This window comes from Hippichthys cyanospilos, chromosome 12 (assembly GCF_059441005.1).
Source record: "Hippichthys cyanospilos isolate Australia breed blue-spotted pipefish chromosome 12, RoL_Hcya_1.0, whole genome shotgun sequence".
Classification (NCBI taxonomy): Eukaryota; Metazoa; Chordata; class Actinopteri; order Syngnathiformes; family Syngnathidae; genus Hippichthys; species Hippichthys cyanospilos.
Window position 1 is genome coordinate 17486791 of NC_142380.1, and position 26821 is coordinate 17513611.

Here is a 26821-nt window from a genome sequence, read left to right on the forward strand (position 1 = left end):
TGCATATGTTGTATCTGATTGTTAACATGAAATTTACATTTAGGAAAGAAAATACATTAAAATAACGATTCAATAACAATGTATTGCTCATAAAATATTGATCAAATGAGATGATTCAAAGGGTGACAAGTGATTGTACCCAAATACAAGTTAAAAACAAACAGTTCTTAAATATGAAATATGTATTTTCTAATGAATAAATAAATACATTCAGAATAATGGTATATATAATTCGCATTCCATCAAAGGAAGTTTGTGTACCACTAGTGGTATGAGGACCACATTTTTAAATTTATCATGAGGTGACGATAATCTGTGAAATTAGTTTAGGGCTTTGATGTACTGCCAGAACTAAAATGGTTCAAACGTGAAAGGTACCCATACCAAGCCACAAGGTGCCGTACATGGACTCAGTAATGGGAGAAATGGCATTATAAATAAATAGCATGACTAACTGTGCTACCTTTTTCAAATTAAATCAAATCAAACCTTTACTTAGATAGCACTTTTCATGCACGGGCAAATAATGCAGTATTCATGCAGTAAATAATTAAACAGGAACAAAACATAGCAAATTCTCTAAGCATACACACACGCATGCAGGCATGCATGCATGGACACACCATATATGTAGTAAGATTATTTAATTTGTACATTTACACACCTGCAGGGCAATAAAAGCAATGGTGTGTTATAGTGCTTAATGGAAAACTCTTAAAAAAGTATGTATTTGGTATGTGTACCAAAAAAACCTGTTTTGAATGGAGCAAGGACTTAAGGAGTTTTTGATGGTGTAAAACTATTTCATGTTGGACAGGTTCATTCTAAGTTTTTTTTTTGCGACCTATTTGTGTCTTTTTATTTGATTTGCATAGAGGACTTTGGTTGTTGCTCGTAAAGTACTTTACAAATAAAGCTAGATTCAGTTAGGTTTGGAAGGGATACGTTTTTAAAGGAAATTATACTAATAGTACTGACAATTAAGTCAAATGTACAGTGTATAAAATCACTGTTATTTTTTTGTTTTTGAGCACATGTGACCATGCTGCTTCCCATCTTATTTTTACTTGGACTGTTTTAGTAAATGACTTTTAGGGCTTTTAGACACATTCATATTCAGCAGTGTCAAAAACTTAAAGCATTTGACTATTGCAACATTAGTTACAGCTTTTGCGTCCATGCACACGCATACATTGCCTTACAGTCTTAGCAAGTTTTTGCCCCCCCAACCGCAGCCTTATGTTACTCAATATACGATGTAGAAATGCGTCAAACAGTTCCATCATTTCGTCGTTTTAATAACACGCACATTGTGTTGTAATTGGTCATGTTCTACGTAACCACTAAAGTCAAGGGTAGAGTTACACTCTCATTTTTTGTCAAATTCACCCAAATTGAAGTAAAACAAATCTGGGGGTGGGGGGGTTCAACTTATAAGCAAGGTCGACTTGTACTCGGAGAAATATGGTAACTAAAACATTACTTGATTGTTTATTTATTTTCACGCCTAACAGTTTACACTACAGATACATTTGCATCCGCCAATCAAAAACTACATTTTCCCTCCCTTTTAAGTATGATTTTTTTTTTCATTTTACTTGTACTAGAATCGCTATGGTTGTGTTCCTAATAGTATCATTATAGCAATATTTTTTTCTGATGTGGCTCTTCTCTACACCTTGTAATAGGTCTTCTTTTTCCCTACGTTAAATAAATATTATGGTGATTCAAAACACCCAAGTTATTACCATATTTTCTTTGCTATCTACCATAATTTCTAAATGTTTTTAAGTATTGCATTTGTCAAAACATGAATAATTACTACTGCACATTATATGCCACAAAGTGCATTAGTCACACCTGAACAAGTACAAAAATGAGTTTTGCAGTTGTGCTACTTGTTGTGGAACTTTGGAAATGGAAGTTACGTGAAACCAGTTACATTTGTGCAGAGTAAGGCTCCAAAATGAAATTATATGCATGAACCAGCCAAGTGTTAAGAATAGATTTGGACCTGCATATATAGCAAAACGAAATAACATTAACATGATTTACATGTTGTTAAATGAAAATGTATGGATAGTTTTGTAATATTTTATGACCTTGATTGAACTGCAATTGCAACACTTGAAATAAGCCTACCTCACTTATTAGATTGTTTTTTTTTAAATACATACATTTGAACTATATCTGTCATTGATCATAACTGATTCAATACATATTCCCTTACAAAACATTTGAGAAACGGGCTGTGACCTTGACATTTGTTGCAATGACTTTGTGAAGTTTAACTGTAACAAAACTATGAATCAAGTTAAAATGTATACTTTGACAACCATGTGCTTTATCACATTAATGTATGGAGGAACTCTTTGCCAGTGAAAATACTGGCAAACGATAGGCTTCAGTTGATCTGCTTCTTCACAATGAGAAGGAGTATTATAATATCAAGTAGCCATTTGCCGCTACTCTTCTCACAATGGGAAAGTCTCCGGAAGGAAGAACAATTTGAGATAAGTGACAGATTGATTGTTCAATTCCGATAGCATGCCTGCTCTGTCAGACTGAGAAAGGCCATGTGTCCTCTCTTCAAGAGACTTAGTCATAAAGAGCCCCGCTACCATTAAAACATCATCCTCATCCATTAGTGAGTAGATTATGAAGCCAGAGCAACGGCATAGCCCGATGTGTGGTTGAGTTTTATTGGCTCTATTATAGAATACAAACCACTTAGTCTTGACTTTGATTTCAAGTAATGTCAGGCTTTAAACAGTTTTTCCACATCACCTCTTTTAGGCCTCTCGATGCATGCGTGGCAATTTTGCTTGATGGGGCGGAATCACATTTGTCCAATGTGATTTATAATCATTTTAAGCTTATGTCATTTGGAAATCATTCAATTTTAGACGTTGATGACTCGAAAATTGACTTCTTTCATGTCCGTTTACTGTGTGTTTAAATGTAAGCCTAAGGAGATGAAATTATATAATTAAATAATTACTATTCATGCACATACACTCCTTTAGCCTTGTAGTATGAAGGACAGACAGTGCCACAATTCAATCAATAAATGTTCCATACAATAATTAAATAAATGTGTTATTACATAATTAAAGGTTTCAATAATTAAGATGGCATTAATTAAATAGATGTCCTATCAATGAATAAATAAATACATAAATAAATAATAGTGTGCCACTTTGCGGATCTTGCTGGTCTAAAATAATAATACATGTAATTGATTACTGAAACTTTTACCTAATTAAAGGCACATTTAATTAATTAATGAAACATTTGTTTAATTAGTTTGATTAATGCAAGAATGATTTTTTGTTAATTAATGACACTTGTAATTAATGAAACATTTATTTAATTAATGACACTGTTGCGGCGTGTCACGCATTTAATTTATCTTGTCAACCTCACTCGTCAAAGTTTGATGGGCGGTTCCTAACAGCTGATTGGTCTCCGTAAAAGAGAAGGGCTACCAATCAGTTGTTAGGACTTTGATGAGCGAGGTTGACACAAACTAAATGCATGGAACACATACAGTTTTCATGCATTTAGTTTATCGGTGAACCTCACTCATCAAAATTTGTGGAAAGTTCCAAAGTTTGTTTGGATCAAATCTCGTCCAAGCCAATGCTTTGCCGTGAAGTGCTTGGAAACATGGCGACTTTGATGAGAACCTTCCTGAGTTTTCAAGCAAGTAGAGATAGTTTAGACCTTGCTGAGCATGTGAAAGCAAGGCCTGCACAAAACGATTTTATTCAACGTAGAGTGGCGGAATGATTTGAAGTTGAGTAACTCCCACACTTTCAGAATACGACAATGACCCAAGAGTGACCACAGAAGTACAGTACTCCACATTGGTTATTACTCCTTCTCTGTCTTTGCTTGAAGAACAGGGTAACCTATCAGGTGTTAGGACCCGCTCATCAAACTGTAATGAGCGAGGTTGACAGACAAACTAAATGCATGAAACGCAGCAACGGTGTGTCATTGACGGAACATTATTTGTTGAATTTTGGCACTTTCGGTCCTACATATTCTCGTGGTTGGGATCTTTGAACATCTTAAAGATTCTAAAAAGTGACTTCATGGTTTGATGATCCTGGAAAAATGGATCCCTAGGTCATTTACAAGACAAGACGGCACAGAAAAATCACTGAGCAACAATCACTGGATCCTCCACCTGAGTCAGGGCTGGAGGAACATTCCTTTGTTGGGTATAGCCTGAAGAGGCAGTCCGGGTTTCTCTTTCAATACTGTGGTCTTTCTAAGGTCGAAAGAGAAAATAGGAAACGAGCGGACCCAGAAACTGAACACGAAGCCCTGCAAAAGAAATTTCATAACAAAAAAAGAGCACATATGACGCGAAGAGAAATATAATAGCAAAGTATCAACAAAAACTCTGTTTTTTCTCTAGGCAAAGTAATGACAGAAAACAATGCACACTATATAACCGAAATATCATTGGTGCCAGGAGTCAACAGGGGAACGTTAGTGACGGGTCCAGCGACACTGATGCACCGACACTTACGCTGAGCTGATAGAACAATCCCCACGTCGGTGTGGTTACTGCTTTTAAGACAATCACGTGACCAACGCATGAACTGTGTCAACACAGCAAACAACGTTCCTTTCTGTGTTTGATAAGGAAGTGTGTCAACGTGATGCACCTGCTGAAATGATCCAAACCTCTCGGTTGCTTGTGAATGTCATTGGGAATTATGGAACAGCTGCAGGGGAAACAATATTGTCTGCTGTGTGGGACCAATATGAGCAAATTTGAAGATATTTATTTCAATATCCTTGTTACAAAGAGTGGAATGATGTCGTTGTATACATTAGGTCAGCAAATCAGTGTCAGTTCAGTCTGTCAAGATGGTTTCCTGCAGGGATTTTTAAAGTCCAGCAGGTGTCAGTATTTAGTGACACTTCAACGCAGCATCAACTCAGTGGGATTTTGTGCGAACTTTTTGTCTGATCAACCCATCACTAGGGAACCGCGTCGGACTCAGAAAATGCAATATTACAACAAAAAAGAAAACTTGTACTTAGTCGGACAACAAACTGTAAGACATTACAAAATAGGCCTCGGAACTTGGAGGCTAATAGTAGAATAATGTTAGCTAATGCAGAGAACAATCCGGCAACGTTCTCTTCCAACTGTGCTTAAACAGCAGGTAGATTGCCAACAGGTGTGCAAGATCACTGGAAGTCCTGCAATGGCAAACACAACCACATGGGGAAGGCCCAGAGCAGACATAGGTCTGAGAACGTGAAAGGCAAAGACAAATATATGTTGTAAATCATCACCTGCTGGTGTGGGAGGTCAAGAGGGTACCACAAAATGCGCAGCAGGTGTGGGCGCAAATATAAATAGTTTGCGTACTAGAGTTTGGAGAATATTCATAGAGAATATTAATATTCATAGAGTTTGGAGATAATTTGGAGACTTGATAGAGGGTGCTAGCAATTATATTAGTGGTTAAGACTTTTAGCTCACTGGTAAATCTCGAGTTTGGGAAGTTTGACAACAGTGAATTTGTGTCTTTGGGCTTCAGGCAGGATACCTCATAGGCTGGGTATCCTATTAACATTACTTGAAATGCATTGACCTTGTGTTTTACGTTTTAATCAAAATTGAAGTGTTTATTTTGTTCCAAAAATGTTGTGTACAGTGCAACTGTCATGATTGTGACCTGAACAAGCAGGACACACTGAGGACAGCATTGGCGTTAGGAATAGGTTTATTAACAAAATGTACACGAAGCGTCAGGAAGGCAAAAGTACAAGTCAGAAACAAAAACTGGTTTCAAAGTACAACTTAAAGAGATATGACAAAAGTGCATATTACTAACTGTGGTCGGGGGTGGAACGAGCAGGAGGAGGTTGCCATAAAACTCAAAAGCACAAACTAAATTCACTCTCGCAGACTACCGAACAAGAACAGCAAAGTAGCAACTAAAATACAAACGTCGAAAAACAGAGGAATGAGGAAGCAAGAAACTTGAAACAGGCATAGGCACTGGATGTGTGCAAAAGACAATCCGGCAACACCTAACAATACAACACAATAATACCTAACTAGTCCTCTGATGATGATGGGCTGCGGGTGTGTGGTCGGTGGCTCCACCCCCTAATCAGCAGACAGGACAAGATATTAGGGACACAAGGTATTACAACACCACCTCACTTGGAGAGGAAAAACCCCAATTTATAAAAGCTGGCTCTTGTGTTTTTTGTACATGACTGCATCATCTTTACCATGTGACAGGTTGTTTTCAAAGGCTGAAAAAAAGTCATATCATTCAAACTGCAAACTTGAAAAATTGTTATGTTATGATGCAAAACCTCCTGTTCTTAGAACATTAATGACCAGGTTACATAAAGGCATATGGGCGGAAACAAATCCATGTAAACATCACTTAGCTTGATTTATTATTATTGGTTAGAGCAGGGGTCACTAACCTTTTTGAAACCGAGAGCGACTTCTTCCGTACTAGGTAATATGAAGGGCTACCAGACCCTGATCATGTTATTGATTTCTCACAATAATCAAGAAACAGCTGTAGTAATTATGTACATCATGTATAATATGTAATGTATATGTCATATATGCATAACCGTTAGTAAAATCCTAGAAAATCACAATGTAAACTATTTGTAGAACAGGTCTGCGGGCGACTCATGTGATTTTCGGGGGCTAATCAGTGCCCGAAAGCACCACATTGGTGACCCCTGGGTTAGAGTTTCTTTCACCAGCATGCACATATACTGCCAAATATAAGAAGATAGTAAGGACGTTATTCTTCCTTCTTCTTAGGCAGAATGCAGAGATAGGATGAAATAGTAATAACATCTATACCATCTATTGGACAAACTATTGAAAATTACATTGTTACAACACTCTAGGGCTGGGTATTGAGTCTTAAAAGTGTATTGCAATATATTGCGATACAGCAAAGGGGTATTGTGATACATATTGCGATATATTGGGCGATGTTTGTTAAAAAAAAAAATCTATGGGATATATACTAAAATGCCTGAAAAAAACAGAAGGAAATTATTAAAATAGACACATTCTATTTATTGTTTTTCAGAAGCCACATATCATTGACATCTCTGATCACACATTAAACAATCTTTTTCAAAAAAGCAAGTCCAAATTTTTTTATATCAAACATTCTCTTAACTCTGTTAATATCTCCGCAGAAGTTGGGAATACTCTTTCAGATGGCGCTCATGTGGCCGGAATACACAGGTAGCAATTTGCCACAAATTCCAGCACAGGATACTGGTGACAGTGCTCTTCAACCGTGAACGAAACAGATCTTTGACGTCACGTGCATTGGTGAAAAAAATACGACAAACACCAAGTAGAATAGTTACATTCAGTACTAACTTGGAGAATGCCTTCTCTCTCTATCAAGTGAATTTTGCCTGCGCTGTTGACTTAGCATCTGCAGCTACCATCACCGTCTCCATTAGCATGTCCCATAGACCTTTAGCCTCATCAAGTGTTCCATCTGAAAATTCCATGTTGCCCAGTTCTCTGGCTTGCTAAGCCTGTCAATAAACAGCATATCTTCCATTTTGAAATAATACAATAATGTTTATCGTCACACAAAGTCCATGTAGACCAGATTTAGTGACGTTCTGGGCCCATAAACTATTATTTGGCCGAATCTTATTCACCTACATGCACATATACTGCCATCAAAGATAACAGGATAGGAATGAAGTTATTATTCTGGTCTTCTAAGGCAGAGTGCAGAGATAGAATGAAACAGTAATAACAGTGCCATCTATTGAACAACCTATTAAAAAACGTCATTACAACATTTGCTGCATCTTTTTGCAAAGATTGCAGCAAACCATGCTGTACTTTAGCGATTTAATATTTGAGCATGGTTGCCCTCTTTGTTGGAAGAGCTCATTTAGCACCTTGCCCCTTCTCTTCTACAAGTTGTTCATCTGCCTCTGCCTTCAGGTGTTCATACATGCATTTTATAGAAACATCTCTGCATTGATTTAAATGGGAAACAGCTGCATCATGTCTCATTCAAGTCTTCATTCCTAAAGCAAGAGTTAAAAATATGCCCATTTTATATATTTGTTTGTGTTCCAAACTCCCTCCATAACAAATATAATAAAAATCAATGCATGATGTAGGGAATTATAAAATAACTAGCAGTGTCAGAAACAAATAGCGAATGCAAACCACAAAACACAACAGAATTGTATTATCATAACATGTCATCAGTATATTGGATCAGTTTAACAAGCAGTAATAGTGATGACAATAATTGGCCCCTTAAGGCCAAACCTCAGTAAATGTTTCACCCACAGTCAGTTACTTTATGGGTGCATGCATATCAAAAGATCGATGCACCAACCAAGCAACAAATGGAAAGTAGTTATACTCATCCATGGAATTATAGTCACTTTTGCACATACAGTACCTGTAAAACATTTTATTTGCGATATGAACCCTAAGTAGTCCAAACACAGCATTCTGATTTAATGTTGTATTTGTGAAAAATTAAGTAGTCACCTCTGTACTTGGCTGGCAAACTGTCCATGGTTTCTCCCACATACTGCCCGAAGACAACTGGGATAGGCACCAGCAAGCCAGCAACAGTAGTAAGGATAAGCGGCAATAGAAAAGGGATGGATGGACTGATCAATTAAATGCACTTGTTATTTTCCACAAAAATGACATAACAGTTACTCAGGGCTAAGAATAACAATCAACCACTGTTCACCAGTTCGCTGAGTTACGTCATGTGATATTTTCAAGCTGAGCTCTGAGCAAATGTGGTGTCATTTTCAACAGTAAAAGGCAAAATGGTTACACCTTGGATAGATGAAAAACGAGCAGCTTTTGCAGCTTTATTCATATTTCGCAAACACAGTATCAATAACCATGCCATGTTTAGAAAAGTGGGACTCTATAGAACATATTGTAAAGTACATTTTTGGGTTGACATGTTTTCTTGTCCTTTGTGTCAGTGTCTCTTTTAATTTGATTTTGTCCAGCGTGTGTCAACCTATCAGCTCCCTGCACCACTTGTGTCTTGTCCTGGTGTTGATCGGTTTTGGTGATCGGAGACTGGAGGCCCCTATCCTTGAAATCCCTTGAGATCCCTGTCCTTGCGCGTCGGCGGCCAAAGGCGCTTGTCCCTGTGCCTCACCGCTGGGGGCCCCTGTCCCTGTGCTTTGCTGGCTGGAAGTCCCTGTCCCTGCTCTTTGGCGACTGGAGGTCCCTGTACTCACGCATTTGTGACTGGATGCTCCTTCATTGTTCCCATGCTACGGTAGCTGGAGGCACCTGTCTCGCCCATTCGTGGCTATAGGCCCTTGTTCCTGTGCCTTGGCGACTGAAGGCCCTTGACCCTGTGCCTCAGCAGCTGAAGATCCCTGTCCTTTGCTTCTGCGGCTGGGAGTCTCTGTCCTTGTGCCTCAGCAGCTGGAAGACCTTGTTTCTACGCCAAACCGCCTGGAAGTTTCCGTCTATGCATCTTGGTGGCTGAAGGTCCCTGTCCTTGTCCACGCTCCCCGGTGTACGGGGGTTTCTGTCCTTGTACCTCAGCGGCTGAAGATCCCTGTCCTTTGCCTCTGTGGCTGGGAGTCTCTGTCCTTGTGCCTGAGTGGCTGAAGATCCCCGTCCTTGTGCCTCTGCGGCTGGGGGTCCCTGTACCTGCGCCTCGGCGGGTGGAGGCCCTTGTCCCTGTGCCTCGTCGGCCAAACACCCTTGTCGATGCGCCTCAGTAGCTGGAGGCCCCTGTTCCTGTTTCTGCGCCTCACTGCCTGGAGGCCCCTGCATCTCTCCCTGCGCCGTGATGACCAGAAGCGCTTGCTGGCTGCAGAACACCTTCCAGGGATCCTATTCTTGCTCTATGTCAGCGCCAAGCTCCAGACCTGTTCTGTTCCAGAGCAATTTATTAGTTCCTGCTCCGCTTCATCACCAGACCCCAAACCCTGCTCTGCATCAGTCTTTGTCACAGCAACACAAGCTTGGCAGCCCCTCATCATCCCTATTCCAGTGGCGTACATCTTACGGATGCCCTCCATCCCTGGTATGGCAGCGCAAGCCGGAAGCTGTCCAACTTCCCTCTTCCAGCGGCCCTCTGACCATGCTAAAATGGTTCTTTGTACAGCTTCAGCTGTCAAACAGTCTGGGGTCTCTGTTCTCATATATTATACTTGGCAATGTGCCACACCTTTGCACTGGGAAACACGTGTGGACTTCAGAGAGGCCACTCTTGTACCAGCACTCTTACTAAAAAGCCACACTTTTTGTAACACATGTTTGGCATTGACTTACTGAAGTAAATAGAGGCATCAATGAAAAACACATTGCTTGTATGACAGCATATGTTTCCCCAATACCAGCCTTACCTCTCAGCATTATTGGTGCCTTTACAGATGTGCAAAATCTCCATTTTATTGGCATTAACCTTGACCCATACCATGACAGATGTTGCCTTTGAACTTCACATTCATAAAAGTCCTAGTGATTCTGTTGTTCTTAGTCCCATAGTACACCATGTGAACTTTTCAGACAACAGAACAATTTTCCACTTTGCATCCATCCCTGTGTCCCTAAATGACCTCAGGCTCATAGAAGCCGGTAATAACTCTGGGTGTTGTTCATATACAGCCTCTGTTTTACATAGCTGAGTCTTAATTTGCACTTTAGGGTGCAGTGCCAGAAGCGAAAAATATCGACAGTGCTATGCACCGGGGCTCAGAGCTTGTGTGGGGCCCCATTAAAAAACTAAACAAAACAAAACAAAACAAAACAAAAAACAGAATTATTTCGTAGACCGAATAGCTTGGGGCAGGTCAGTTACCATCTGAGCTGGTATGGGAGGAGGAAATGACAGGTCCAATCAAATGACCTTGGCAGCTGTCGGTCACGAACAGTGGTGGAAGATTTGCAAACAATAGAATAAACCTTAGCTCACTGAGGGTGTACATATGAATTCTTTACCTATTTGAAAAGTTTTTGTTTTTTTTCCCCAAACATCCCAAACACAACATGAGACATTTTATATAACTGTCTGTAAAACTATCTCGGGACTCAAAGGAGCAGCCACTCATTGGGAAGGACCTATTTCTACGCGATCAGTGGCAGTTTGCAAATGTATGTAAAAAGCCCTGCTACATTAGCTTCCTTTTTCTAAACAATCACATTTCCAAATGTCATGTCCAGCTTGGCTTCCTATGTTACGCTGTAGGCGTTCCAACAAACTGATAGTGGTTTTCTGAAGTGTTCCTGAGCGCATGTGGTGACATCCTTTACACATTAATGTCAGCTTTTTGATGCAGTGTTGCCTGAGATATTGAAGGTCACTGCCATTCAGTGTTAGTTGTTGGCCTTGCAGCTCACATGCAGAGATTTCTCATACCTGAAACAAGCCCACTCATCAACATTTTGAGCCAGTGCTATGTCATATTTGCTTTGGGAAACAATTGCTCTTCAAAATCAAGATATTTACATAATCAAGTAATTACTTTACTTCTACAGTTGTCTGCACCATTATCCTCTCAGTTCATCCCTTATCTTCTGTACATCTTGCTTGACCAGATATATTCTGTTTGCCTCCACTTCTTGCCACTTCTGCCATGATGCAGCAGTATAGAGTCCAGTAGAGATTTATTACAATACTATTTCTTCTACAAACCTGCAAAAACCATCATGGAAGTATTAGATTATGTAATTATCATGACAAAAACCATTATGGTTTCGAATGTTATCTTTCGAAACAATGCCAATGCATTTGCCCACATGCTGCTTGATTTGAAAGTGTTTGACTTTCATAGCATTCTCTATTAAATCCAAATTACTGGCCCATTTTTGACTACTGAGCATGCATATTTATTGCATAATAGTGTCATTTGTTATGTCCTTGACTATGCAAATGAAACAAACAGTTTATGCAAATAGGTCAGTTGCTTTTGTCAGTATCAATGATTCACTGCTGAAGTCTTAGTATTTCAAAACAATTTAACAATATATCCAATCTTTCATTTATTCTAATTAATGTAACATTTTTAGCAAGTGAATGCTGAATTTGTTGACGCCAAATGCTAAGGAAGTTAAGGTAAGCCAGTTTTAAATAATGAGACATAGTAAGTAGATGAAGAAAGAATACAACCAACCTGAACCCATCAGCTGCCATCAACTTGATTAGAAAATGGTGGTTTTTGTGTGAGTCTGAGCTCTTTTCTTCTTGGTATTTGTCAATTTTTTTACCCCCAAAATGTTACTTTTCTCTTTTTCTCCTTCATAGTTGATTTTTTGATTTGTTCAACGTATACGTCAAATCATCATAGTCAGAAAAATATAGGAAATCTGTGTCCAACCTTAACAGAACAAACTATACAGTATTTCATGTTGACATTTTTTTTATTGCATTTTATTTTAATGTTCCTAATGGTTGAATATGTGGAGTTACGAACGGCGAGACGAGACAGTAGTCTTTTAAGAGTCGAGGTAGTTTTATTTCTTTTTACCATTCGAAGTACAATGTACTGTCAGCTAGCATGTAGCATTCTCTCACCTCGCTAACCCCAACAACTAACTTCCGTTCCCTTAAAGGCACAGTCCTTCTTTTGGTGAATGTCTCTGCCGACACTCTATCATTATGAGTCACCACAAATACTTCAAATGGCTCTTATATAGTGTTGAAAATACAAGTTAATGTGTTACAGAAATCCAAGATGTTTTTAACATCAATGTGACAAGAATCGATACAGTCAAGTCAACCTTTATCTAGTACAAATGAGGTTCATGTCACAAACGTTTGAGTCCAAGTCCATTCAGAGTCAAAAAGGTTTAAGTCAAAGTCAATTCTGAGTTCACAAGGTCTGAGTCTGTGGTGTGTACACCAAAGAAATAAAAATATCGAGTTGTACCCAAACAGACACTGAACACAAAGTAACAAAAAACGAAGAATTTAGGTGCATGTAACACACGATCGAAACAAAGGCACACCTGAACAAAAACCAAACACAATATGGGTCTAATGGAAAACTTAAAACGACATTGACGAAAAGGTGCCAATGCGAAACTATCTCAGCAATATAGAACAACAGCGCTGAGGCGGAACTGACAAAAAGATGACGTCTAGAATTAAAAAAGTAGCAAGAAAAGGCACTTGGGCAAAACTCACAGGATGGATAAAGTATAAACAGAAACAGACACAGAAGATACTCACTCACAGATTAAAACCAAAAACAATTTCAAAAAACAAAGCAAGCTAAAGCTAGCCCAGCTCACAAGGCACTGAATCTGTTTAGGCACCCACAAAGGTGATGAGCACATGTGAAGTGATGCTACGTTGCTTTTTGGATTTAGCCAACGGAGCAACGTGTAATATCATCATTGGGCCGTGCTTTGTCTGGTCCCTCACAGAGGGACTGTTTGCCGCGGATGGGAGAATGATCTGTTGGGGGTTTAAATCTCTGATTCAGGAGGAGCAGGGTGTTTTCATCACTCTTGTGGAACAGTGGGCCAGCTGTACATGTGTCTTGTGGACATGGGGAAGGTGTTTGACAGTGTCCTTGGAGAGTTCTTGAGAGGATGGATGCTTTAAGGCTATGGGGTACAGCACCCCATTTATGTGGTGAGTTTGGTCCGCATTGTTGGGAGTAAGATGGATTCGTTTCCATTGAGTGTTGGGACGCCTCCAAGGCTGCCCTTAGTCATCCATTCTGTTCATATTTTTTATGGATATGATATTGAGGTACCAATCCTGGAGTGTGCTTTATATGAATTAATAATACAAATCAGGGCATGCAAAGTGCAATAGAAATTAGCATTGTGGAAGTAGAACCAACCAACCGAAAAGAAACAACAAATGTAGAAGATTATGTAGAAATCTTGGAAACAGATGTTTTCAGTTTACAACAAAAGTACGACTGTTATAATACTTTTGTGGGTCAGCGTATGTCAATATCCTCCCTACCAACTTGGCTTCAGCATTAACTAGACACACATTTCTCAACAGTAGCGGATCTGTTAGTTCTAAAGATGGCCTTATGTGACTGAAATCTGAGCGAAAATGAAGCAAATCAATTTTTTGTCACTGCTTCTCATGACAAATGATCAAAAACAGACAGATGGATGTGTTGTACAAGTGACTGACCAAATTTACTCTTCAACTTTGGTGCACATTGAAGAATTTAAAACAAAAGCAAAAACAAACATAACTTTTAGGGCGGAGTGTGTGGTTAGAAGGGGTTCTAATTCAAGATATAAAAAGAAGCCAACGATCATTTGTTTTAGATTAGTTTAATGCAGTTACATCAAACATCTGCTGTATGTGTAGTTGTAACTTCCATATTTAGCAACCTTGCTGACCTGACATCTTTTGAGCAACAGTTCTAGCAACCCTCATCTTGTAAACGTGTACTGTATATGATAAGGGATGAAAGTTTTATAATTATCTGTACAATTTCAAATTAGCTGGCATGGCTTCACATGTACGTAGTTCAGTGTGTCTTCTTGACAGTCAATACGAGTAAATCTTGTATATAGTTTGTGACACTCATGCCTGTATTTTTTAGGGGGGATATTCAAACTTCCACACATATTTAAAAAACATCAAAGCACACAATGTATGGACAGTTACACATTTCTACAACTTCCTGTTGACATGTTAGCAATTCAATGTGCTGCGGTTCTTGTGAAACAGCCGTGTCCATCACAATAAGAAATGATGATAGCCATTACATACCGTAACTCAAAGAATAAAATGAAATCTGGGCTCACAAAGAGAAAAACGTTACTTAAGTGCAGCTTAAAGGTTTCATGGTTTTGGTTGATCTGCGTCTGTTTAATGCAGTTCCTGCAGAGATATCCTGACGTAAAAGAGATCAAATATTCTCTGTGAACGTATCACAGCTTTAACAATGTGAGAGATTGACCCTTAGAACTTTGAGTCAAGGTACAGCTTTGTAAAGTTAAGAAATCGTGGAGCATAAGTAAGTTGAATACATCCTCTTGACACCTGGATAACATTGTCTCATAAATTAACAGAAGCCACCTTCTTGCCATTAATACATTTCCTTTTAGGGTGAAATGGCCAAATTAGGTGTGTAGAGCAAATGTCTACATAGCCAAAAGACTTTTGATATTGCTCGCCACAGTATTTTCACAATTGCATTTGTAATTTAACTTCTAGGGTCATTGCTTTGACTCATGATTAACAAGTGCTTTCAAAAGAAGTACAAAAATGGTAGAGGACGGAAGAGCAATAGGAGACCAGGGACCTTTTTAGATTCTTGGGTCTTGCCTTTAGCAAAGGTTGATCCTGGCCAACCTTTACACATATTACCCACAATACTTTATGGCAGCATTTTTTAATGTAGTACTTGGAAGTGTATGACAGTTTACATATTTCTCGGAAATTGGGAAGATTTAACAGGGTAAAATGACACTGTTGATGACGATTACAAGGGCGGATTAAAATGTTGCGATTAATCAGTCATTTTTAAAATGCTTTTGTCATTAGGTGGTCCATCGGCAAAACGTCGGTTTGTCACGACCCATCAACTACCCACTCCCTGTGAACGGCAGCAAACATAAACAAACAAATATTCTTCAATCTGAAAACAATTATTACCGCCCCAAAAATAAATCAATAAATACATAAACATATGTAAAAAATATTTTGGAATAATTTCCAGAGGAAGGATAAGAGAAAACAAAAACAAACTGGAATTTTTTTTTTCAATATTGTTATTCAAATTAGATCTTTTTGATTACTTAGTTGTGGTGTAGTTCAGAACTAATGTGATAAACATATTTCATTCATTTTTTAAAGACGAAAAAAATCACAAACAATATCTTCAGAGGATCCTTCACACCAAAAAATAGTATGCATAGTTTTTTTTTTTTTTATCATTGTAGATTTGTTTTGTACAATGCTTAAAATCCGTGATTTTGTATTAGCCTTTTTGATCTCCATTATTCAACAGATAGTTTTGCTGTTACAATTAGCAAGACAGACTGTCACCAGCAAAAGTCTCTGTTGCGCAATGACATCAATTAGGAATATTAGTCGTAAAAGGACTTACAGTATCTCATTCTCTCTAAACACGTTTGTAGATTCTCACTGCATGCTGCTTTGAATACATGCTAAGATCTTCCACCAAAAATTCCATTAAGGAGTGGGGAGGTTGACAAACGAGTGAGGAGAGAGGTGGTAGAATTGCTTTGGGCCAATGAGGCGATCGCTCCTCGATGTTGTCATTTTGACTGTCGTCTCTCAAAGATGACTTCGCGCGTGTGACGTGTGTCACAAATGCACCGTCTGGGCATCAGTCCCAATGAGTGCACTGCATATTTGGACTGACTTAAAATATATCAGAACTATTGACATGTTACTTTTGCATTTGGTTCAATCTGAACAATTATGAAGAACCGTGAATTTTTTTAACTGTTTTAAATTTTTTAAACTGTTTTGATGTGACCAGATCCATTTGAGAAATAGCAGCTTAATTAAAAGGTTCAGTGTTGTAACTGTTTTACTGTAATACTACCCTAAATAGAGCAGAAACTTTACAAAATGTATATTCAAACTGAAATAAATAGAAAAGAAAATATTAAAAATAAATAATTTGAAGTCCGGCTCCGTTTAGAATGCACCTGGTACAGGCCTGTTTTCAAAAGTAAAATCCATGGTAGCTCCTTGATGCTTGAGCGCTGGACCCCGATGGGCATTTAAGATAGTTAAGATGCGCCTTATAATGGTGCTAGAAAGTCAATATCCGGGTCACTTTTCTACATTTTCTCTGCAGGGTGTTGGGGTCTCCCTTAGGTATGGAGTCAGAAGCTTGTTCATCTGACAAAGACTAAGTCGAGGCACTTCTCCTCCACTTTGAGAGGAGCTAGTTGAGTTGGCTTGGGCATCAGGGATGGATTCCTCCTAGATGTCTCCCTGGTGCGGTGTTAGTCTCACCGGGAGGAGGCCTCCGGGATGACCCAGGACACCCTGAAGAGACTATGCCTCTGGAGCAGAACATCTCGGGCTCCCCCAGAGAAGCTGGATGAAGTAGTTGGTGAGAGGGACGGCTGGACTTCCCTGCTAAAGCTTCTGCCCCCCGACATGACCTCGGAGAAGAGGAGAATGAATGGATGGAGGAGCTGGAAACATTCCAATTAAGATATAGGAGATGAGCACAAAGTTTCTTAAAACAATGCTGTCCTATCTTATGTTAGAAAGGAAGTACCTTATCATACCTCCTTCAGCCGATGATGCCATCTAACAAAGGAGGAGAGGTGGTATAAAGGTTAGGAGACTCGACTTTCCAGAAAGGCCTTTGAAGTACAAATTCCAAAAAACATGTTGCCTTGACTATTAATAACAGTGTATTAGGCGCAGGCACACTAATAATAGTAATAGTATCATGAAATCTACAATACAAGAGTTAAAGCACGCTACTTATCTTTTGCGCACTTACATCATTACAGAAAATTAAAACGTGGTCTTCTTCAAACTATGTGCAGATGAACGTTTCCCTTTAAAGTGAGAATTGCGTGGGAAAAACAACATGAAAATGATGTGGATTTCAGTTTTCCACAATCTGTGACTTTTGTGGTCTTAACTTGATTTCCTTCTGTTTCCCGTCCTTCTTTTGTCCCCACTCTCATTTTTCGGCCCCTCCCTCAGGGTGGGATGATTGCCCTTCTGCTGTCCATCCTGTGTCTGGTCCTCATCCTCTACACCCGCCGACGCTGGTGTAAACGCCGCCGGATCCCTCAGCCTCAGAAGAGTGCCAGCGCCGAGGCAGCTAATGAGATCCATTATATCCCCTCAGTGCTGATGGGAGGACAGGCCCGAGAGAGCTTGAGGAACTCCCGGGGTCAGGGGCCAAACTCCAGCGGTACCCTCAGTATCCGAGAGACTCCAATTCTGGATGGGTATAAGTAGGGTTTGGACACATGATGGGAGCTTGAAAATTGTATGATTGTAATGAGCACACATAAAAACATAGTTTTCACGATATCATGAAAAATCTAAAGCACAGTTGATGTTTTTCTGATTTATGTAATACTAAAACTCCAAACACTCATTGAATGCTATGATATCCCTAGGTACGAGTATGACATCACAGACCTGCGCCACCACCTGCAGAGAGAGTGCATGAATGGAGGCGAGGAATTCGCAAGTCAAGTCAGTCGAACCTTGGACTCCCTGCAGGGCTGCAATGACAAGAATAATATGGACCTGACTCCTGGTAAGTTAAAAATGTTCGAAAAAAACAAAATGACAATCAGAGGCTGAACCCAAGAGACAGAGAGAGGTGCTGATTAATTAGCTTTTTGACTGTGACAATAGGAAACTGGGGATTCTGACAGAGTGTAGACCGGGTTACTGGTAAGGGCTTGAAGCATCATTCAAGAGCTGGAGAGGTGAACCACTTGATCCAGAATTGGGGACTGAACTTCCCTCGGGAACTCAAGGCCAAACACTCCAGAGAGGGAGCAAAGACTGACTGGGTCAGTCCGGAGCAAACAATCCACTTAGGGGCAGGCAGAATTTTGAGCAGATGCAAGGTTGGGTCTTCTTACCGAACAAGCACGAAATTGGATTCTTCTAGGATAGGCAGGATCTTTAACTAAGTAGTCAGTCAAAGTATGCTTTGCAAAGTGAAGGCAATTCTGCACTGGAGAGCAGGGCAGACAGGCTTACTGTATATGCAGTGTAAGTAATTGGTTGACGCTAGTGGTTAATAGCGTGATTGAACGTAATGTTGGCTGATAGACAGGTGAGAGAGTGGACTGAAAGGACTTGGAAGGCTGTGACAAAAAATTATATTGGATTCACTTACCGTATTTTCCGCACTGTAAGGCGCACCTAAAACCCTTCAATGTTCTCAAAACCGATAACGCGCCTTATAATCCAATACGCCATTTTTGGGGCAAACATATAGTAAACTTAACTTTATCGCCATAACTTAATCGCCATTTTAATTCTTCAGTTTTTACATATGCATTTCAGTTCTAAATGTATTTTTTACAATTGAAATTTTAATAACACCCTCTTTGAAAGTTGTATATGCTATATGTGCTCCAATTTTGAAGGAATTTATTTGTAGACAAGGTGGGAAAAAAAAAACCTAAATCAACAAAACAATATATTTGAAGGTTTTTAAAGGCAATTTGATTAAAAAAAACTTTCATATTTAATTGAATCGTAATTATTTTCTTTTGAACCTTTTAATGTAATCAAGAGATATTTTCCCTATTCTTCAGATAGTACTCTCCACAAATATTTTTTTCTTTTTAATTTCTGATTGAAAAGTTTGACTAATCTGATTGTTTTGTTGACATTGCCTTTTTATGCGGCTCTATCTATTGGATGCATAACGAAACCCCTGCCACTACCGTAGCTTCTATTCTATGTGCCTTATAGTGCGGTGCGCCTTATATGTGAACGTATTTTTAAAATTGGCCATTTATTGAAGGTGTGCCTTATAGTGTGAAAAACACAGTACGAGTGAAAAGTAGAAGAAAATTGTCCTTTGTCACATAATTAGAAATAATCACATAATTAATGAAAATACACTTACATGTGCTCATCATCCTGACCGACAACAATCCCTTTTCGACTAATTTCTATCTGAGAAAAATTACGATAAATCCTGGGTAAAAGGCATACAACACCTGGGCCGAGTCACCAGTTCATTGCAGGATACACATTTACAACCATTCATATTAACATCAAGGGCATGGCAGTCCAATAGAACATCTATGCTTGATTACTGGTGTCATGGAAGAGGCTGTATAAACAACCAAATGAATGCCACTCTTCTTAATGTAGATTTGGAATGCTTGTTAAACTACAGTACTTTTGAAGCAATGCCTGTTTTGTGAAGAATGTCCAGGAGCTCAAGCATTTGTAAGGGTTCAAATGAAAGCGACCCTGCAGTTTGCTGGCAACCAGTTTAGGGTGTCTCCCAACTAATGTACAACCCGAAGACAGCTGGAACTGGCACCAGCAAGCCAGTGACCCTAGTGAGGATAAGCCACTAGATCACAGCTGATTTTGGGCAGTAGGTGGGGGACATCCTGAATTGCGGTCAGTCAATTGCAGGGCTCAGGGAGAACATGCAAACTCCAGACAGGAAGGCCGAAGCAAGGTGGATTTGAACTCAGGTCCCTGAACTGTGACGTGGACGTGCTCACCCCTGCTCCTCCGAGCCGCCCCACAGAATAGCTCATGCAATTTTATCTTAATATCAGTGCTTATGCTAAAGACAATGGTACACTGATTTGACTACACTATACTTACACATAACACTAGTACTTAAGAGTGAAGTGTCAACGACTTGACCAAAACCTGAGTGAGTTAAATTCGAGAAATCATGATGAAGGTCACAGTATCCAAGCCGCAATGTTGCAGCAGTCAATGAGGAATCTCAAGAGCAGATTTCAAGGATGCATTTTTATGAAAAATGGCACCTAAAAGATGGAAGAAAAATAAAACAGAAAAAGGACTTCTTTGTTTCTTACATAGTATGTTTTAAGGTTTTGAATACTACATATATATATATATATATATATATATATATATATATATATATATATATATATATATATATATATATATGACCATGTCGAAAAGTTCTTGCAAAAGACACTGACTAAACCCTAATTTCCTACCAACGGACCTGGCAGAGGCATGCATGGTAGCAGCTGCACAATGTGTGTTTTGTTTTGTTTAATCTAACTGCAGCATTCGACAATCAACCACAATATTCTGTTGGCTCATTTACAGCACCAGGTGGGCATTAGTGGTAGCACTCTAGAGTGGCTGAGAGTAGTGAAGAGAAAAGTAAGCCTCAATTGTGAAACATTTATCAAAGTCATTGTGCCTTCTATCATATGTTGAACAGTTTCAGATAACTGAAACAATACAACAACTCATTCAAGTCATTAGCCCAAGATATATATATATATATATATATATATATATATATATATATATATATATATATATATATATATATATATATATATATATATATATATATATATATATATATATATATATATATGTGTATGCTTTATCTTGGTATACATTACCAAGTGGCTGCCAAAATTCAATTTGACTGACAGAAAATATGAAATCTTCTATTGCTTTCAAATAACAGGTGCTGTGATGAATATATATGTGTCTAGAACTTAGTTTGTGCCTACTTTCAATACCCACAAATGTATTCATTGTCATCTAAAAGGATTTCTATTCATATACAGTATTAATAAACAGATGGGCAACTTACATTCCAACATTCGTCCAAATTGTCTAAATTGCATCTGTCATATACACTACAAGTGAAACAAAGTATTGGTGAGATTTAATTTACTAAAAATTAAAAAAATAAAATCATCTATATTGCATTTCCTGACCAAGAGCCAATCAAAGACATGATGCAAATTTGGTCTGCATTCTTTGGTTCGTTGAAACACATCCCAGAATGCTCTTATTAGCAAGAAATGAAACCAGGACTAAGACGGGAAGCAACTAGAAATAAATCTCTGTTAAAGTCAGCTGGTTTACAGGTGAGATTGACAAGTAGTGAATTGAACCAACCCAGTTTTTTCACTCAACTAAAAATATCTCTCCACTGCTTTGCGGAACTGTGAAGTGACTCTTGTCACATTTACAGCAGGCTAATTGCAGTTAGAATAATGAAGATGTAACAATAGAGCAAATAAACATCCAAGTCAGTTGAGTTGTACTTCAGTCAGTAAAAAGGGGCGTGGTGGGCTGATAGATGACGACCATCTGACGTAATGTCTATCCAGACGATTATAACGACGGATAACAATTGCAATTCTGACATTTTTAATGCGCTGTTTTTTTTTAATTTTTTTTATTATTATTATTGCTGTCATTTATCAGTCCGTCAGCAAAACAGGCGTCCATCTGCACTGACGGACTGTCGATGTCAGTCCATCGCCGAGCTACCTCTGTTAATGAATATGTTTTGAGAAAATGAATCACTTGTTATTGCTATGCTTTGCAAATTTACATAGGGTGTATGAAAAGTTTCTAGCATCGTGTATAAGAATAGTCACAAAAGAGTCCCGAATAAAAGAGTTCTTCTTGACTGGGATAAAAGTGCTTCAGCGCCTCTGGAGCAAGTGTTCAGCCCTTGATGAAGACTCTGTTGAAAAAGAAATATTCAACAATATTTTATTCCTTTTAATGCTTAAAACTTTTGATACACCCATCATATTTCATTTGAGATTTTTACAGTCTCTATTTTTTTCTCCACAGTGAGTGATAACAAGCTGGCTCTAATGAACAAATACAAAGACAATATCATTGCCACAAGTCCAATCGACAGTAACCACCAGCAGAATACCTTGCTTCCACACAATACCTCCACCAGCCAGCGCAAACGTCTCTCCAGCAACAATCGCAGTAAGTCACTCGCTCTCACTGATTTGACAGAGAGAAGAAAATGCATTCAATTGAACTCCAGCATCCCACAAACAATTTTTTTTCACTTCACATTGTTAGAACTGCACTGAAATGCTGTGGAAGTTTGTGCTTTCTCTAAAAATAAGAATATAATGAGATTTCAACACTTAGAAAGCATATACAGTATTCAGTTCAACACAAACAACACATTGTACCACCATTACCAGTTTTTGGTACAGAGAGCACTGTTTTTGCAGTAAGTGTTTTCTGGCATCCAAACTAGACTTATGAATAACAACAGTAAAAGAAATAAACTAGGGCAAAAAAATCCCTTTGACCCAATCAAGTTGAACAACATAATGCTAAATCATCTGCAGATTGTTTTCTTAATACAGAAGTGAAGAGTACTGCCTTTGTTTGTTTGCATGATTTTTTGTTGTACAGTATTATGAAATCAAAAGAACCACCTTTTTCAGTGTTTTTTTAATTTATTTTTTTATTGTTTTTTTATTGTTGTCTTTTGTAATTTTGCAAAATATAAACAATAGAATCCAGTTGGTGGTAAAAGGAAAATAAGCCATTAGAACAGTCATCTTGGCAGTTCCAAGGTTGATTCTTGACTAGGGTACTAATGAGGCAACCTGTTAATAACCCAAAAAAAAGTTTATGTTAACCAGGGACAATGTGGTACACTACTTGGCAATGTCTTGCCCCCACCCTGTGGGCAGACTCTGTATAGTGATAGTGAATGTTACATTAAAAACTTAGAATATAAAAAGAGGGTATTATCTACTCAACAGACATTGAACAGCTATATATCAAAATAATGATATACTGTATATATATATATATATATATATATATATATATATATATATATATATATATATATATATATATATATATATATATATAAAATACTACTTGAGTAATAGTAATAACGTATTCGCTAGAAAATAACTTCAAACGTCATTTTATTCATTGTAAGTGTATTTAATCTGTTGATACAGATTCTGCTTCAGAAATGTTCATTTCTAGCTGAAAAATAAACATTACATGATGGCACAGTGATTAGCACGTCCGCCTAAAAAAATAAAAAGACGTATATTGTGCAAAATTTTACATTGGGGTGGCATAGTGTAAGCGTGGTTAACACGTCCGCCTCATTGTTATTGGTCCCGAGTTTAAATTCACCTCGGTCTAGCCTTCCTGTGTGGAGTTTGTATGTTCTCCCCCGAGCTTGCGTGGGTTCACTCCAGTTTCTTCCCACACTCCAAAAACATGCATGGCAGGTGTATTGGACATACTAAATTGTCCTTAGGTGTGATTGGATTATAATTTTGGTTAATAATTTTTTTCCCCATGTATCTTGCAATTCCCAGACAACCAGTTCAGGGTGTTCCCCGCCTAATATCCGAATTCAGGAAGCCTGCGACCCTTGAGGATAAGCCGCCATTGAAAATGTATGGATGGATGGATTGTTGAGATGTACAACTATAGATATGGACACATATAATTAGCCCACATGGAGTATAAAATCCAAACAGTCCAACCAAAACAATCTCATAAGAAGTCTTTCATCTTCACACAATAATTCACGCAATAAAACAGGATGGGAGCTTCTTCATCTTGTGCTTTCGACAATGCATCACCACTCTCCCACTCATCTTTCGGGCTCAGGACCCAGTTGCCTCTGCAAGATTTATTTACTTTGCTTCGGTGCGCTCAGTTTAAAGTCTCACGGCGTGAAACTATCTTTCAAGCTAACTTATTTAATTTTGTTCACAAGATAATAGCTCTCCCAGACTCTTGTAATGAGCCCACAGTTCTTGGCTTCCCACTGTTCTTTCCCAACCCCCATCTCACTAAAAATGTAAGACGGATGTAGTATATCTGAAAAGAATTGTCTAGCTCAGTGACCATTAAAAGTGATGAACTGGGTTCTAATATCTCTCCTGTTTTCTTTGTGTTTGGAAATAGCACTGTAGGTTGGCTTTCAGTATTTCTGAGCTTTTTAAATATTTCTTATAGGGACGTTCTATCAGGAGCGGCACTGGTTAGCGCCTTAACCCCGTGGTTCAGAGATCCCGAAGTCTAATCCAGCTTGCCCCGGCCTTCCTTTGTGTAGCTTGAATGATCTCTCCATGCCCGTGTGGGTCTTCTCCAGGCACTCGAGTGTGGAAAAAAGCTGTAGTGCCCAGAGGGATACCACGCAGGCTCGGGGAGAACATGCAAACTCCACACAGGAAGGCCGTTTCGATGTGGATTTGAACTTTCCCTGAGCTATGAGGTGGACGTGTTAACCATTGCAGCACGAGCCACCTGCCAAGTAAACCGCAATGTTTCATTTATCATTTATTTCAATTTACTGTAGAAAATACCGAAAATGTGTATTTGTGAGCACAATCAATGTCAGTAGTAAATAATTCACCTGCTGGTGGAACTATTGTTATTAATACTGGGTTCCTATGAGGAACGATTTAATAGGAGGAATTGGTTTTTGCTAGTGCGGCATATTGACACTGATTTGCATTTTAATGTCATTAAATTGCCTGTTTTTAGCCCCTTTATTCACTCTGCTGGGATAGTCTCCAGCACCCGTGAGCCTCGTGAGGATGAGTGGTCAAGATGGATGGATGGATGGATGGATGGATGGATTTACTTCCTGTTTAGAAATTTTGGTTCTGTAAAACTCATATTTACTAAGAAAAATCTCTTTTATATGCACATGAGTCACTCAGAAACATTTAAAATATTACGATGTAGGCCGCATGGAAGAAAGTCTAATCTCAAGCAGGCGGTACAGGCAAAATCATGGTATATACTGTATCTTTAAAACAGTTTGTGTCAATTATGCGAGACCTGGTCTCAATTCCCTGCAAATCAGGATTCAACTGTAAATGTACTATTGATAAGTACATTAACAAAATTAAGACAAATAAAGTAAAATAATAATTAGAATAGTAAAACAAAAATTTCGGGTCCCCTATGTATCCCAATATAGCATCTTATCCTGAATTGCATCCAAGCATTGGAAATTTGCTATGATATTTTTGAGCCAAAAGTGATTAGATAAATTAATCCAATGAAACACCTAATATCTAGATGAAGGAAAATGCCTCAATCAGCATGTAATTGTACAACTTTGCAAAGAGTGCTGCAAAATTGAATTGACTGGGATATAATGGTGTTTTAGTGTCTCATTTTGGACCCTGGATGGCACCCTTGCAATGATATACATGACAGGAAAAAAAAAAATATAAATACATTTATCATTTATAATGCAGCACGGAATAGAGCCGACGTCTGGTAATGGCCTCTCGCCGTTTCTCAATCTCTTTGAGGTGATCGAAGGATTTTACCTGCGCTGAGCAGCACGACAAAGCTAAGATGTTAATGCAAATGGAAACGTCGATGTACTAGTTTTCCACGATCTGCCAGGAAAGAGAGCAGAAAGCTATTTTTAGCTTGGCTGCTGGTCACTTCCACTTGTAAGTCACAGTGCTCATCTGGGCATTGCTTGCAAAAAAAAAAAAAAGTATTTTTGTGTATTGCAATGTTCGTTGTCAGGCGTGAGGAAGATTGCGGAGGAGGACTGAGAACGTTGTAATTGAGTATGAGTGTTAGTTGCAGCTGACATCAGCTCGAAACACTTGTTGTTTTTTCTATTTAATTTCTGTCAATAATAGATGCAATCAGACAGAGTGAATGTTTTAACGCGTGCAAGGGCATTATAGTATTGGTGGTTTATTCTAACTGACTTTCAGGTAAGAATGACCACCAATGTGGCTGAATGATTCCATGTACAGTATTTTCCGCACTATAAGGCGCACCTAAAAGCCTTACATTTTTTAAAAAGCTAATGGTGCGCCTTATATATGGATCAATATTGAGATTGGGATTCGTAGTTGGGGAATATAAAGTGATAAAGTAAGCTTTACCTGTTTCTTTTTTGTGTTTACAGTTGAACAAGGTTGTTCAAGTTGACATTGAGTTATGCTATTGAGAGTTTAAGTTTAGAGCTATTACTTGACTTATTGTCATTATTTTGAGTATTACTATATTGTGATTGAAAGTTTTAAAATATGTCATTAATTGAGGGTGTGCCTTATATATGGAAAAGGTTTTAAAATATGTCATTAATTGAAGGTGCACCTAAAAATCCGGTGCGTCTTATAGTGCGGAAAATACGGTAATATGTTTCATTCCATTAAAGATTTCAAGTACTTGTTTCAAACATGCGAACATTTAAACTCCATGCTGGAACCCTGGAACTGAGATTCCAACCAAAACCCTAAAAAAATGTGAGTGGCTTTCTAACTATTTCACAGAGTTGCCCATTACTCAATTTCTTTTAACAATGT

At 38.5% G+C, this 26821-nt stretch overlaps 1 protein-coding gene across 8 annotated transcripts in view; it reads left to right on the forward strand.

Moving 5' to 3' along the window:
* Positions 1–26821, forward strand: part of astn1 (astrotactin 1) — a 369637-nt gene that overhangs the window by 72786 nt on the left and 270030 nt on the right. For 4 of the 8 annotated variants that reach the window (XM_088430421.1, XM_088430423.1, XM_088430425.1 and 1 more), the window contains exons 4-6: positions 17694–17950; positions 18119–18261; positions 22311–22457. In XM_088430421.1, the coding sequence (XP_088286547.1) occupies positions 17694–17950; positions 18119–18261; positions 22311–22457 (547 nt within the window). Of the gene's footprint in view, positions 1–14954; positions 15004–17693; positions 17951–18118; positions 18262–22310; positions 22458–26821 lie in introns of those variants that run through there. The other 4 variants (XM_088430422.1, XM_088430429.1, XM_088430426.1 and 1 more) reach the window with 3 other exon arrangements.